This window comes from Natator depressus, chromosome 7, assembly GCF_965152275.1.
Source record: "Natator depressus isolate rNatDep1 chromosome 7, rNatDep2.hap1, whole genome shotgun sequence".
In the NCBI taxonomy this organism is placed as follows: domain Eukaryota; kingdom Metazoa; phylum Chordata; order Testudines; family Cheloniidae; genus Natator; species Natator depressus.
The window spans coordinates 121,533,512-121,549,081 of record NC_134240.1 but is presented as its reverse complement, the minus strand read 5'-3'; the positions used below and the strand labels follow the sequence as shown (position 1 = coordinate 121,549,081).

Here is a 15,570-nt window from a genome sequence, read left to right as displayed (position 1 = left end):
TTTCCATACAACTGGTTATTTCGATAAAGTCCCAATTTCTAATGCCGCATTGTATGTCCTTTGGATTATTTGTGGAGCTGAAGTCCCGTATTGTCCCCAAAACTCTAAATAAAAGGTAATATGGTCTAGTGGAGTGGGGGTTTCTCTCCCAGCTGTCCCTGCTCTGTGACCTTGTGTAGGTCATGTCACCTCTATTCCCTTCCCTTCCCTGTGTCTTGTCTGTTCAGACTGAACGTTGTTGGTGGCAGGGCCTCTGTCTGGGTGCTTTGTACAGCGCTCAGTGCGGCGGGGCCCTCGTCTTGGTTCGGACCATCTCTGCAATACAAATAGTCCTAATAAAAAGGATGCATTATGCAGCTGGATGGAGAGATCGGATCTAGGTTTTAGTTCTAGTTAAAAGAAAAATAGACGGATACTTTTAGGAATGAAGATGGATCTTCTGCCTTCAGGCACAAACTGATTGCCTGAGAGATCAGGAAGGAATTTCAGGAAGGAAGGAACCCCTCCAGTTCCCCAGGTGACCCAAAGGCATTAACTGAGTTTTTCTTGCCTTCCTCTGAGGCATCAGGCATTGGTCATTGTCAGAGGCAGGATGCTGGGTATGATGGGCCAGCTGTCAGATCCCATGTCTCTTGGACAGCAGCTTCTTGTGCAGCCCCTCTTGCGATCTCTCGGTTAGCTGTATCCAAAGGTATGAGTCTTGTCTGAACATGTGATACGTTTTCCTGGGGTCTGTATAAAGGCTCCCAAACCAGTTCTGGGCTCTTTTGTTCTCTGTTGATGGTGATTTTAACATCACTTCTCTGGGCCCTGGTTGCAGTTTTATAGGCTCCTCCCTTACCGGTGCTGTCCTGTGGCTCTCCATGCATCTTCCCCACTAGCACAATTTAAAGTTTTTTAGGCTAAACCACCTATAGTTCTCAGTTCTCACTGCAGCTTCAGCCACTTCTTATTCCAGACAAACATGGGGCCAATTTCTGCCCTTGGATTTGTGTGTGTCCTAGAGCACAGACTGGCCCTTTCACTCCATTCAGACGTATTTATGACAACTTGACAACACCTGAAACAAGCAAAAAGTGTGTGTGTGGGGGGTGAAAGTGCCTAGTGCATTGATCAATTTCATCCCCAGGAGCCCAAGCAATCTTTATTTTTCCCTGGGTTGAGAGAGAATCAACAGAAGCCAGGGAGAAGAATGGAAAGGAGTGAATGAGGAACCCCCTCTGCCGCTGGTTAGCACTCGCTCATTTCAACAGATGGCTTTGTTTTGATTGGGATTCTCCATTTTTTTTGTCTCCCCACTAAAGAAGACCTCCAGAGCTCTGTCCAGAAAGGAGCCATACAGTTGCTTATTCCCACACAAGTGGTGCAAGAGGCTCTGAGAATTCCCTGCCTCTCTTTTCCTCCCCTGGCTTTTTTTCTCTTTGCCCAGAAATCACAGTTTGAGAGAATTCCCCCCCACTCCTCCCGTTGGAAAGAAAGACAGAGAGACATTCTTGACATTCTTTGCAGAGAAAAGGGGTTAAATGTCTGAATTTGGGGGTCACCGTGTTATACAAATTGCAATCTAATCGTTTTTACAAGAACACACGTGTGCTAAGAAAAGGAGCCAGGGACAAGAAAGACAAGGGGACAGACAGCTTTTTTTGTCCTTTTCCCCCCAAGGTTTCAGGCTATTGTCATGTTCCCGTCTCTCTCCCCTCCTCACCCCCGAGAGGGAGAACATTGGTTTTATAGTTAAATTGGTCCGTAAAGCAGAAGGGCTTGGTGCCACTTCTGTTTGTTTTCCCAAATAAAAGCCCCAGCAGGGTCCCTTTTGCACCGTCGTGGCTTTATTTGAAGAAACTGGCTTTTTCCCATAGCCCAGCGTGTCAGTTTATCCTCTGAACTTAACCTTACGGGAACCCGGATAACAAAAACTCACAGGGTCCCAGAGCAGGCAAGGTAAAGAAATTGTATCTTTTTATTGGACCATTTAAAGTGTGTGTGGGCCAATTCAGAGAAAGCAGAAGAAAAGAGGGCAACACTCTTTCCCCATCCCCTCCACCTCTGGTGTCACCGCCCCCCTACTACCCCCTGTATCCAAAAGCTTGCCTCCCTCCAGCTGGCTCTGGGAACTTTGCTAACAGGGCACCGTGGAGATGAAAACTGTCTCTGCAAACTCAGTGTGTTCCTTCCCTTTGTTAGTCTCCACACCTTGGAACACTTCTCCCTACTGTGGCCCATTTAAGATGGAGATGCTTCCATAGACTCCTAATCCCGTGTGTTCCCTGCTGGGCCTACAGGCCTCGGGTACGTGAAAAAAGTAACATCGGGATAACGCTGCGAAGATGCAGTGAAAATAATCTGGGTGCAGGATGGGTGTGGCTCCTGGGTGTGTATCCCTTCGTTGTATGTCTAGGCCTTGCCTCTCCTGGGCATTTATTCAGCTTCTGTTTCCCTTACTTGTCTGCAGTCCCCACTGGTCTCCTCTGCAGGTCACCTGGCAGTTTTAGTGCTCTCTCCAAGTGTGCTAACTCGAATGGGGCAAACGCTACATTGTGCATAATTTTATTAGGTCAATTTTGCTTCCTTCCCCTGTTGGCCGTTATTGGAGGGCAGGTTATGCCTTTCTTGAATTGATGTGTTCAAACACCCAGATCCCTTGCACTGAATAATTTGTTTATTCTGTAGATCATTCACAATTGGTTGGTTACAAGTATTTTGCTATTTGAAATCCACATTCCAGCTTTCTTGGTTAGTTGATTGGACGCAGGTTACATGGAATCACTTTTCATCCTTGGTTGGTGGATGAGCATAATTCATAGAATCTGATTTCTCAAGTGAATATTTGGTTTATAAATTCAAATGTTTGGTTTGGCCACACTCTCTGGTTTGCATACAATTAACTGTTTCCTTGAACCCTCCTAGCAACAAATTTGGTATGCTGAATATTTGTAGAAAGTGACCACATAGGGGCTGTGGAGGCTGACGAATCCAACTAATCTAAAAAGCGGAACCAGTGAGTGGAATATTGTTTGTAGCATTAAGACCAAGAGCCTGGGCTAAATTTGTCTCAAAGAAACACTGGTAAAGACCTAAAGCAGCTGAACAGAGTGCAGAGAGGTAGATGCTTGCTTGTTTTCGGTTATAGTTGGTTAGAAGATCTTCTGGAAATCCAAACATTACAGTTACAGAAAATAATGATCATTCCTTGGAAGAGTGAAGGAAGCTTTTGCTTCATGATGAATTAACTCTGCCTTTGGGCCCAATCTAACTCCTCTTGATTTTAACAGGGGTGGATTGTATCCTTAGGTATGTCCAGTCTTTCATTTTCGGTTCTCTAATTAACTTTTCGGCCTTGCTACTGTTTGCTTTTCTGTACTTCACCCAACTGGGGGAGTGAAACTCACCTGGCCACTTTCAGTTGCTGTTTCTCATGACCTAGTAATGCTGTTGTGTTCAGTGTTCCAACACCGCAAGGGAAGAGTTAAAAACAAAACAAAACCCCACGGGAATATTTTAAAAATAACGTAATAAAAATGTTTGTTTGTCCAAAGGATTCTAAACTAATGTAAATGCGTCAAGGGTTATATATCTTCAATGTCTGAACAAAATGTTGGTCCTGTCTTAGATGCATTCCCCAAGCCCCAGAGCGCTAGCACCGTGTTCCCATTAGATGTCTCAAAGACCCGTTCCAGAAGCAGAGAAGTCAGAATATTCTTATGTGACAACATCCACTAAATCAGGAAAGTGCGAGCTGATTGGATCTCACCTAGTCCATTTCTCCTAGGGCCAGCTCAGGGTTGTTCCTGAAAGTATCTTGTCCAGGCCAAGGACTTTAAATTGCCCAAGCGCTAGGCTTTCCAGCACTTCCCTCGGGAGACCATTCTGCAGGGTGCTGTCGTGAACTGGGCTGAGGTTCACAGCACCCCTGCCTTCTTAAGCGCTTGGGCCAGATTTGTAAAGGTGTCCAGGGCCCAAAGATGGAAATAGGTGCGTATGGGGATTTTTCAGACGTCTTTACCTGCATCTTTAGGCTCTGAATTCCTTTGAAAATCTGTCCTTTAGAAAGTACAGTAATGGGCACTATAGAGAGCTGCAAGTTAGATAAACTGCAGGAGTTGTGTAGTGAATGGGACAGGTGCACAGGAAGAGATGGCCTTGGGACTAAGGCACTGGGCTGGGACCTAGGAAAGATGGGTTCAAGTCCTGTCTCTGCTCTAGACTGCCTGTTGGCCCTTAAGTCATGTAGTGTGTGTCTGCCTCAGTTCTACACCTACAAAATAAGGACAGGGCTTCCTGACCTCCCAGGAGTGTTGCAAAGAGAAATGCCTTATTGTCTGGGATATGCTCAGGTGCTACGGTGGCCTATAACAAAATGAAAAGGGTCCTTGTGTAGTGCTGGGTTTGGGTGATGTGCAGGATGAGATCACTCCCTGAACATCACACTGGCTGCAGCCTCGTTCGCTGAGCAATGCCCATCCAGTGCCCTGAACAAAGCAGGAGTCCTGTAGGGGGGAAAGAGCGGGCGGTGATGTAATTACTGACTGTATCATACTGCACATGCACAAGGGGGCAGAGTTAAGGCATCACAGGCAGCTTTAACTCTGCCATTTCCTCACTTGTGAGTGCTTGGCTTCACAACCTTAACTTTCTCTTTCATTTTGTTTTTTCAATTGAACTGACTCTCTGTAGAAAAGTTTGTCTGAAAGATTTACAGAGCAGGTGTATTGTAGAGCGGCTCTGGTAGACTGGTTGAACCGTTGCAGCAATCTGTTTATCTGATGAATGTGGCACATGCATCTTGTTTGTGAATTTTTCGTTAACTGAGTTTTTCTTGAACTTGTTCCTGCTGCTCAAACAGTGTCTGCAGACGAGCTGTTGGCAAACCGTGGGCGCCATATGAACTTGCTGCTATTCATTTCTACTGCCGTTTGATTGGCCACCTTGGCCAACTGGTATGGTTTCTGCTCCCTGGTTGAGTGTAAGGGAAGAGGAGAATGGCTTGTGAAAGTCTCCGGGGCTACTTCAGTGTAGACATAAGCGATGGGAGGGGTTCTCCCGTCACTGTCGGTAATCCAGCTCCCCGCCAGGCACTAGGTTGATGGAAGAATTTGTCTGTTGACCTAGCGCTGTCACCATCGGGGTTAGGTTGGCATAGCCATAACTCTCGGGTGGGGAGTTGCGCCAATGTAAATTGCCAGTGTAGACCAGCCCTGGGAGAAAGCAGGACCAGTTTGTGCAAGAGCCAAAGCAGGGGGATTGAAAATTAGGGGGCATTTTAACCTTTTACGACTTGAGTCAGGCCAGGAGACGGGCACGTCTGCTAGAGGAACGAGAGGCTTGTGATTTTATAGGCTGGGCTCAGATTCCGCGTTACCTTTCCTTTCTCGCGGTCGCACAGCACAATCAGGCGTGCATTCGTGCGTGCTCTCATCTGCAGAGGCCTGGCCTGTCTTACTGGATTGCCCCAGGCCAGGAGCTTCCTGAAGCCTCTTCACTCTGCTGAACAGGGCGGGTGAAATGTTACACTGGATTAGGTACAGGCTTTGCTGTACCCTGGCTTCAGGGAGGGAACGGTTTCCTTTGAGCTCTGGTGCACCATACAATAGTAAATGTACCAGTTCCATAAACGGGCTAGGTACCAGTTCTGGATAGGGAGGTTTGGTGTCTGAATTTAAACTGCACTTCTTAGAATGCAGGAAACTGTATCGTCGATTCCTCCTTCCTGGGCACATGGGCCTTGGACCTCTCGCTCATTAACCTGCAGACCTACATACAGCAAAACTCATCGCTGCAACTTTGCGTTTCCTTAACACATGGACCAGGGGTCACCCAATGACATTAAGAGGCAGCAGGTTTAAAACTAATGGGAGGAAGTATTTCTTCACGCAACGCACAGTCCACCTGTGGAACTCCTTGCCAGGGGATGTTGTGAAGGACAAACGTATGACTGGGCTCAAAAAAGAACTAGATCAGTTCCTGGAGGACAGGTCCATCAATGGCTATTAGCCAAGATGGCCATGGGCTGGGTGTCCCTAAACCTCCAACTCCTGGAAGCTGGGAACGGGTGACGGGATGGGTCACTTGAAAATCGCCTGTTCTGTTCATTCCCTGTGAAGTGCCCGGCACTGGCAGCTGTCAGAGAAAGGATCCTGGGCTAGACAGACCATTGGTCTGACCCAGTCTGGACGTTCTCAGTGACTTCTACACGCTCGCATTCCTTTCCCACCGGCCTCCTGAAGCTGTAATTAACTGAGGGATTTCCCCGCCGGGCAAGGAAGGAAGAGAGAGGGGAACGTCCTAGCTCTGCTTTTGGGTACTGCAGTGATGGGGCGATGTAGAAATGCTCACCTTGGAGGCAGCCTTCCCTCGGGAAGCTGCTACAGAGACTGTCCAAAAGCAGGTGAGCGGCCTGGCTGGTCTCTAATGCCTTGGAGTGAGGGTTGGAGCAAGGCTTGGGATGACAGTAGCATCACCACCTCAGATCAGTGCCTGAGCTAGGGGCTGACTCGGGGCTGGGGCCAGGGAAAGGAAGGCCGCTTGCTGATCCCTTTACCCAGACAGAGCCGTCCCCAGCGCTCTGTCTGGCTAGACCAGGCCGGGGTTCACTGGGGGCGGGACGCTGTTCCCCAGCACCAGGGGCCGGGGCCCAGCTTGTGCAGTGACGTTGCTGCAGGGACCGTGTTCTTGTGCTGGCCAGGGCCGGGCTGTGGGCTCCCAATACGCACCTGAAGGAGCGAGCAGGGCCTCGAGTCGGATCCGGGGTCTGTCCCTGGCGGTGCAACAGACCTGCAGGTGACCTTCCCCCCGGAGTAAATCCCAGTGGAGTGGGTCTCAGGCCCCCTCCCGCTCTGCTGGCTGCTTCTCCTATCAGTGCAGCTCCATTGGGTCCTTCCCCCTGTCCCCCCCAGCCTTTCATCTCCTATTTTTAACAAACAAACAAACATAAATGAAACCTCTACAGAGGAGCCCAGACAAGCGCCCCCGAGAGCACGCCCGGCCGCCCGCACATTAAAGGCTCATTAGCGGGGGAAAGAAAAAGCAAACGAGCGGCCCCAGACATGCGCGGGCCGGGTAGCACGGGGGCCCGGTGGCAGATGTTCACCTAATGAATGCGGCTGCACAATAACAAGTGTGTGCAGGCCGGCCGGCCGGGCCGGGGTAATGAATCTACCACTTGAAAGTGGGCTGAGTCCTAGCAGAGCCACCAGGGCCCCGCTTTGCACAAGCCCTTCGGCAAACGACCATTTGCCGCGTGGAGAAGGGAGCTCTGACGGCCGCTGAGCGATCAGATTGGGAGGTGCTTGGCGTGGGAAAGATGCTGAGGGGGTGAACGTCTCGGGATCGCGGCTCGGGGGGAGCGTACTGAGCAGTGAGGCTCATCAGAACATTGATTCCCGCTCCCCCCCAGTTCCAGCCTCCTCAGACCGAGATGGAGGGGTTATGGTCAGCATTCTGGGGCGGAAGGGGGGGCCTAGGCTTCACCCAGGCCCCCCAATCTGGTGAGCACCAGTAAAGGACTGGATGGAGGAAGGGGAGGTCGAGGGACAGCAAGGTGGAGAGGAGAGCGCCGATCAGATAAAACGCTCCGAGGCCTGAAAGGGTTCCAGGGATTGGCCTTCGGGGGTGGCACTGGGGGGTGCTGCCCCCCACCTCCCGCATACTCTCTACCCGGAGCAGAGGCCTGTGCTGTGCTCAGAAGCGAGAGGATGGTGTGAGCTGTGCTAGCTGGAGGCAGGCAGGCAGGTAGCACTCCGGGGGGGGTGGGTGTGGGGGTGTGTGGCGGAGGGGGCGGGGGGGGTGTACTCTCCTTGGTCCAGCACAGACACGGCTTGCAATTGTTCCTTCCTGTTCTTGCAGGGTCAGTCGGGGCGGGGGTGGGGGGAGGGAGAAGGTCTCCCCAGCAGCTGGTTGTGGGACAGCGGACACGCAAGCACCCATGCTGAGCAGTCCCAAGAGCCAGCGAGGGATTACTCGAGCAGCTGGGGGCGCTCAGAGCCTCAGGGATGGGGGCTACCCCCCAGATATAGCAGCCCTGACAAGCGGTCGGTGTGCTCCCCTTTCCCAGCTGGCTGCCTGCTTCTCCACCGCCCAGGAGCCCTCTGCACAGGAAGAAGCCTGGGCGTCTGGCGCTGGAGTGTGGGGCTCCCCGCCTGTCCCTGGAGGTGTCGCTGAGCCCTTAAGTGATAGTCGCCTTCGCACCTCAGAGTTGGGAGGGCTCGGGTTCAAGTCTGAGCGGAGAAGCCTGAGTGGGCTCCGTCTGCCAACACCTTCCCCCTTTCCCCTCCCTGGCCCGGTCTGGCGGGGAAGCGAGGTGCTGACGGAGGGGCAGGCGTCCAGGCGCGACAGAGAGCTCCAGAGCCGCAGGTACTGAAGAGCCAGGGGCAGGAGTAGGCCGAGGATGGCCCTGGCTGGGTAGCTCTCCCTCCCTGCACACCACCCCTGCTCACAGCTGCATGGGTTCCCACCTGCCAGGGGCGTGTGGCATGGCTGCTGGCTCGCTTACAGACCGCCCGAGGGCTGGTACCGAGGGGCACTCGCGGCTGCTAATTCGGGCTTCCTGCAGCTGGAAACGCTCTTTGGCTCCTCGTGACGCAGCAGGTCCATCGCAGGAAATGCCCACGCCCCCTCCAGGGGCTCTGCAGGTCAGGCCGGATGATACAACGCTCCCTTCTGGCCTGGGGATCGATGTCTCCACCTGCCCCCTAGTGTGTATGCGCCAGGAGATCACCCCCCTGCATTGCAAACCTGGGCCCTCCCCAGCCAGGTGCCAGCTCCTGCTCTGGCTTCCCCCAGCCTTCCTCCAGCCCGGGCCAGGCTGCACGCCTTCATCCAGACCCCCTTGCACCTGCCAGACCGCTCATCCGCCTGGGAGGGGGAGAGCAGCCTGTGGAAGGCGCCACCGGCCAAGTCTCCTCAGTAACACACCAAGCGCCAGGAGTGGGAAGGAACAGAGCAGAGCTCTGCCCTATAGGAGCCAGCCCCTGGGCTGTGACCCCAAAATACCCCAGGGACTCGTCAAAGGGTGACACTTAGTGCTGAATACTTTTCTCCCTCAGTAACTAAGTTAATTGCTGCCGCGCTGAAGGTGTGAAGTGGAATATCAGGGCCAAGTATCCTCACTAGAGATGCTGTCTTTCTACATCAAATCAACCTGCCAGCCAGGCTGCGCTGGGCCTGCCGCGTCCCAGGGGTCTTGCTGCAGGCCGGGGCTGGCTGCGTGGTTGAAGATGCGCAGTGCAGACGAGGTCGCCGCATGGTTTCGGTCGGCTGTATCCTCTCAGCCGGGCCGAGGGGATGACAAGCTCGCCTTGGCCAGCAGACTGAACTGTGTCTGACTCGAAGGGGGCCTAGACAGCGTAGGGACAGGCTGGCAATTTCTGAGCTAATCAGAACCTCATGGCTCCCAGTTCCAGACTCTTAGGAAGCTCTGAAATATTGACTTCCTTCCCTCCCTCCCTCCAGTAAATTTCACAGGGATGTGTTCCTGCTGGTTCTCTGGGTATGTGGGGGCTACGGGGTCTAGTGGACAAGGCATGTTATTTGGAAATGGGGCTCTTGCTTTCTGCCCTGGCTCGCTGTTTGGCCTTGGACACCTCCCTGGTGTGCCGAGGAGGGCTGTTTATTTCCAGCCCTTTTGGAAGCAGGGAAGGCCTGCGATCTCAGGGCAGAGCATCTCCTCGTGAGATGTTGGCCCTCTTCCGTGCACGTGAGTGGCTGGGCTGGAGCTAATAGGAGCAGATATGCCCACGTAGAAGTCCCGTATTTGTGCCCCATATCTGTCACCTCAGTCCTCCAGTGCGTCAACTGGAGACCAAGGCCCAGGATTGCGTCTTTCCTCTAACCTCCCTCCGCCCCGCCCTCTCTGAGCTGGTGTCACTGCTTCCAGAAATATCTGGGCTCAAGCTGCTGCCCGGGGCAGCTGGGACAGGCAGGAAAGGGATCTCCGTCTGTCTTTCCTCTCTGCGGTCCCTGCACCGCAGTGTCTGAGCACCTGCCAAGTGCTTCGCAGACACTCTTGGGAGGCAGGGAAGTATCACCCCCATTTTACAGATGGGGAAACCAAGGCACAGATTACATAATTTGTCCGAGGTCTGTCAGGAGTCTGTGGCAAAGCCAGGACTGGAGCCAAGATCTCCCCCAAGCGCCTTAAGGATAACGCCAAGCATCCTCCCTCTCTCTCCCGTGCCCTTTGAGCTAACGCACAGCGGTCTGGGATTGTGTGGGGGCCAGCACTGCAGCTGGGAGGTGGATCGAGACACTGCTGCCCTTGGGAAGGGAGCAGAACGCCAAAGCTCTGTGGTGTCGGAGCCACACCGCCAAGCCAGAGCACAGCTCCTGCCTCTCCCCTGGCCCAGAGTCTGCAAACACTCCCGACCTGCCCACAGGTGCAGGGCTGCTGAGGGGCAGATTGAAACCCTTCTTGTAAAGGGTTAATTTATTGCGAGAGGCTGTGAGGACTGAAGGCTGGATTCCCCAGATCCCTCGCCTGGAGAAACACAAAGTCCAATAACCCAGCACCCCTGGATTCATGTCGGGGGGGATTAATTCATGCACTTGATGTTAAAGCTTGTCCGAGAGGTTTGCATGGGGGGGCCATCACTAGGGCTGGCTGGCCTCTTTAAATGGTTGCTAGGGGCCTGGCATCAAGGGCCGGTGTAGTTGCCCACAGTCACGGTCACGGAGGGAATTACACAGCCACAAAGAAATTGTTATTCTCCATAATCTGCTCTTTGGAGAGCGACTGGGGGAAACAGGCCGGCCCCAGCATGCAGCCAGCGCTGTGATCATAGAAGCGTGCTGGCTGCAAAGATCGGGGCAGGGCTCGCCTTCTGATCTGGGGGACACCACTGCTCCAGCCGCTAATCTGCTTTATGAGCTAGTTCTCTCCCGGGACACAAAGGTGTTTGCTTGTTTTAACATCTCCCAGGACTCTATTTCTCCTTTTGTGTGGTCTTTATCCCCCCGACGAGGCTTTAGCCCAGATTACAGACGGAATTAAGGCATTTGGCTAGGATGCCTCAGAACTGTGTGACACTGGATCAAGGAGCAGAAAGTAACAAAATAACTGGGGGGGCTGCCAGTGACCCCACCGGCGGGGCCCATTCTCTCGGCTTTCAAGAGCCCTCCATTGTCCTGGGAACCAAGAGGCTGTTTCAGACGGTGGCCGTGCGGCGGGGTTTCAAAAGCAGGTGCTCTAAGGTTTATTGTGTCCAGTTTGGATTAGGCCACTAGAAAGAAGAAAAGGAGGGTTGGGCCCCTCCGAGCAGCTGGCCAGGGTCTCCCCAGCGCGGCCGAGAAGCTGCAGTTGGCTGGTGTCTTTGGCCTGTGAGGCGGGCGAAGGAAGGCTGGAGGGTCGAGCTTGAGATGAGCTAGTCCTCGTCTGGGATGTGCCAGGAGCCGCTCGGAGCTTCCGTGCGCTTGATGCAGGAGGTGGTCGCTGCCGTTAGGAAAGTGATTCCCAAGTCACCGTACTCGCAACCCCGGGTGTCTCCCTGTTCGCAGCCTGTTCACAGCCGTTCCATGTACTCCCCACCCGCTTTGGCCTGTTGCTCTCGGTGGCTCTGCAGAGCTAGTGTAGCTGCTGAGCTATGGCCTGGGGGTCAGGGTCCGAGAGAGGGTGCAAACCAGCTGCTTTGTCGGGCTGGATTTGAGGGTGGGAAAGGCATCGTGGGGTTTCTGTTTTGCTCCAGTCGGGCCAGTGCAGTTTTGGGTTGCAGAGGGGCGTGGTGTGGCTGTTCCCTGCTGGATGGATCTGGGGTGACCCTCCGCCCCCCGTGGAATACTTGTGTTCAGTGCTGAGTGCTGTGGGGCAGGAAGGGTTCTGAGAGATTGGAGGGAGGGCAGAGAAGATCTGGGGGCTGGAGGGAATGTGCAGCTGGTCCAAGTACTGAGTAAGGCGGGGGCTGCATAGCAGGCTGCCATTGGCGGGGAAGTGTGAGGATCACACCTGGCCAGGAACGCGTCTGGGCAGTGCTAGGGCTGGCAGCATGGAAAGAAGACATGGAAAATGCGGGGTCAGTGTCCTAGGAGCAGCTTCCTGAGACCAAGGCTGGGGAAGAGTTTCCCAGCAGAGAACTAAACCATCCTAGCAGCCCTGCTGTAGGGACTGATCCGGCCCTGGTGGGGAGACGGGCTGCACAGTCCTGCTGGCCTTTCCCTCTCTGCAAGGCCTGTGATCCTTCTCCACCAGGGACCAACAGACCCAGTGGAGACACCTGAGTCCCCTGTGGCTCCCCTCCTGTCTGCTGTCTGGGGAGACGACGCTGTGGCTTTGAGGGCTTCTGCACGCTGTTAACAGCTAGGCCTTGTCGCTGGGACAGCCCCGCTGGGTCCCATCTCCCCTCTGCCCTGACGAGGGCGAGCGTGAATAGCTCCAGAGAAGGCAGGGCGGAGCCCGTGCCACCTCCGTCTCCACTCCCCCTCCGCAGAGGGGAATGGCGTCGTGTTACCGGCATTGAGTCCAGGATTCCTGGAGACCCTGGGACTTCAGGGGCTCTTGCTAGTCCCATGGCACTGGGGAGAGGCGCACGAACGCAGCGTGATACCATGCAGAGCCCTGGTGCTGTGCTGGGAGCAATCCCCCTCCTGTTTCTCTTTCCAGTGGGCAGCTGGCGACCTGCTTAGGGACTGATTTCCACCGAGGAGCCGGAGTCCTGGATGTCGTCTATGAAACGCCGTTCACCCTCCTGTCCTGCGGCTACGACACTTACATCCGGTCCTGGGATCTGCGCATGAGCACGAGGTAAATGTGCCCTGTGGTTGGACAGCCGGGCTGGGTGCTGCTCTTGGTTACAGCTGGGCATCCCGCAGGGACAAATCCTCCGAGGGAATCGGAGGCCAGCCCCAGTCCGGCTTCCCCTGACTTCCTCTGGCCGAGGCTGAGGAGCCGGCGCTCAGCCCGGTTTCTTGCTGCCCGGTGCTAGGGAGCTACCTCTGCTTTTCTTTCCCACCCCCAGGAAGTGTGTCATGGAGTGGGAGGAGCCCCACGACAGTGCCCTGTACTGCGTGAGGAGTGACGGGAATCACATGATTGCAAGTGGCTCTGCCTATTACGGCGTGGTGCGGCTCTGGGACAAACGGCAGAGCAGCTGTTTGCAGGTGAGGCGTGATGGACGGTGACATGGGGCCCTGGCCTACGGGCCCAGGAGCCTCCCTTCTGTGCCCGTTTGGTATCTAACCCCTGCCTGCTGGCTTTTCAGTCTGCCTCGAGAGCAGCGCGATGACCGGACAGCCCAGAGTCCGGAGGTTGGACTCCGGGTCTTTCCCCCCAGAGGTCACAGGTTCCATCCTGGCCTGGGTGGGGACCAGAAGTCGTTCCCATCCAATGGCCGTACGCTGCCTGCGTGCGGTGAGCTACGGTCCCAAATTGCAGAAACAGTTGGCCCTGCGTGGCCCCAGAGACCAGGCCCCCTCTCGCCCTAGTGTCTGCAGAGCAAGGCAGAGGGGCACCGGCAGGTGGTGGCAGGCGGAAAGCCTCTGCTGCCACGGCCTGACTGGGCCTCCTCTCCCAGCAGAGGATTTCGGGGCTGCTGAGAGGTGTCAGTTTGATAGCACTAAATTTGAGTTTCTTTGAGGGGGACCCCCCATGGGAACACTAACCTCTGCAGAGTCCTGTCTCCATTGTGCCAATTCCCTTTGCTAGCCACGATGGCAGCTGGCTGCCGCCTCCCTGACTCGGAACAGGCTGCTCCCGGTACTTGTCGGAAAAGTGATTCTCGTCTCATTCTTTGCAGAGCTTCTCGCTGTCCTCCCCCACCAGCAGCCCCGTGTACTGCCTCCGCTTCACCACCACCTACCTTTACGCCGCCCTGGCGTCTGCCCTGCACGCCCTTGACTTCACCGCCCCCTGATGCCCTGGCCAAGGGCGAAGGGCCTTCCCACACCACAGCTGCCTCTGGCCGCTCCCAGTTTGGCCGATCTGATGCTCAGCTCAGGGATTGCAGGGCGGGAGAGAGGCAAACGGCCATGGAGACTTCTCAAAGAATTCCTTAGCAGCCAGAAAGCATCTCCCTTGAGCACTGGAGGAGCCAGATTGTCTCCGACTCACCTGCCTTTTAGTTTAAATAAAGCCAATTGTCCTTCACTCATTTTTATTTTGTACAGTTCAGGTTGGTTTGGTTTTCTTTCCTGCGGACGCAGTGTGTGTGACAGTAACGGGTCGGCCGGGAGAGCCGCACAGACGTTCCCGTCAGCTGGGCAGCGCTGCTCCCGGGCGTCTGAGCAGTGCAGAGCGAATCTAGGACTGAGTGTGCAATGCATTTGATTTGGGAGCAGGGGCAGAGCCTTGAACAACCAGGAGCAGCCAACCTTGCACCTGCCCCTGCTGTCCTGACTGCTCTTTATTACGGCCTCCGAAACAGAGAACGGGAATCGATCCGGGAGCTGAAACCTCGGCAGGCTCTGGCTGAATCCTGCCAAAGCTCGGCTCTGCCTGCCGGCTAACAGGACTGGCATGCGCAGTCGGTTGGGTTGGGGCAGTTTCAGTTTGTCAAATAAAATGTTAAAGGGAAATGGAAGAAGGGTTCCTGTCTCTTGCTAGCGCTGGTTCGGGACGGTGCTAATGCTGATCACGGGGCAGGAAAGGGGCTCACAGAATCCTGCCCTTGGGCCTTCATGGGGAGATGAGGCAAAAACTGATATTGGATGTTTTGTCAAGCCCGTAATCTTCCCCTAACCTCTACATGTATCAGCCCGATCCTGCAACCCGGAGTGGGGCAAGCAGTGCCATTGAAATGGCCAGCTCTGCTCTCTTGCACAGGGTGTGCAGAACCTGCCAGGCTGGGACATCTTCCTAAACAAAGCTTTGCCATTCACCTTCAAAGCTGGTCCCTGCTGGTCCCTGCCTGGAGCTGGGTGGGGTACAGGAGAGACTTACCCTGTTACCTGCCTTGCCTTGAAGCTGTTCGGCCTCCCTGGCCTTGTGGGTACTACAGCAGCAAATCCGATTTCTCCAAAGGTAGGGCCTCATGGGCAGCTTATCAGGAGCCCAGGGGCCACACCTAAGTGGCGTCAGATGGAGCAGATCACAGATGCCCTAATTGGGACTAAAGCTGCATCTTACAAAGACTACAGATTCCAGCATGCATTGCTCTGTCTTTAAGTAGCTGGAGCACTGCATGCTGGGACCTGTCTCTGGGAGTGGCACCTCTGCATTCAAGTTGAGGGTGCTCATGGGCTGCACTGGTCTGTACTTTTGGGGTATCCCTGACATGAAGGAGGAGAAGCCTGCTAAGCTTCGTGCTGTGATCAGCTGAGCCAAGCTCCTGTGCGAGACACCTCTCGTGGTCTCGCTGGTTTGTGATACTGTAGGTGAATAAAACTCCTCCCCTGCGGCTGCTGGTTTTCCTCGTTTCTTTGATAAAAGTAACGAATTCCCTGTGTACGCTTTTGTGATTGGCTACCAGGAGGAGAGGGCTCCAGTGAGCTAGATGAAAGGACACAACGTTTCCTGCATTTCCTGCCATGCAGGCCAGCCTTGCTTCCAGGCCAACGAGGCACCAATCATAACAGCACTAACTGACCATTCTTTTCCTTACTCGCCTCGCAACATCCTCTGGGGGAGAACCTCCTCTTTTTTCGGAGCAT

At 54.5% G+C, this 15,570-nt stretch overlaps 1 protein-coding gene across 1 annotated transcript in view; it reads left to right on the top strand.

The window, feature by feature from the left end:
• The window catches only part of FBXW4 (F-box and WD repeat domain containing 4), a 94,755-nt gene extending 79,473 nt beyond the window's left edge, over positions 1-15,282 (top strand). Inside the window, exons 7-9 of the mRNA XM_074959490.1 lie at positions 12,587-12,727; positions 12,942-13,083; positions 13,719-15,282. Of these exons, the coding sequence (XP_074815591.1) occupies positions 12,587-12,727; positions 12,942-13,083; positions 13,719-13,835 (400 nt within the window). The 3' untranslated portion in view covers positions 13,836-15,282. The remainder of the gene's footprint in view (positions 1-12,586; positions 12,728-12,941; positions 13,084-13,718) is intronic.
• The last annotated feature ends 288 nt before the right edge of the window (positions 15,283-15,570 follow it).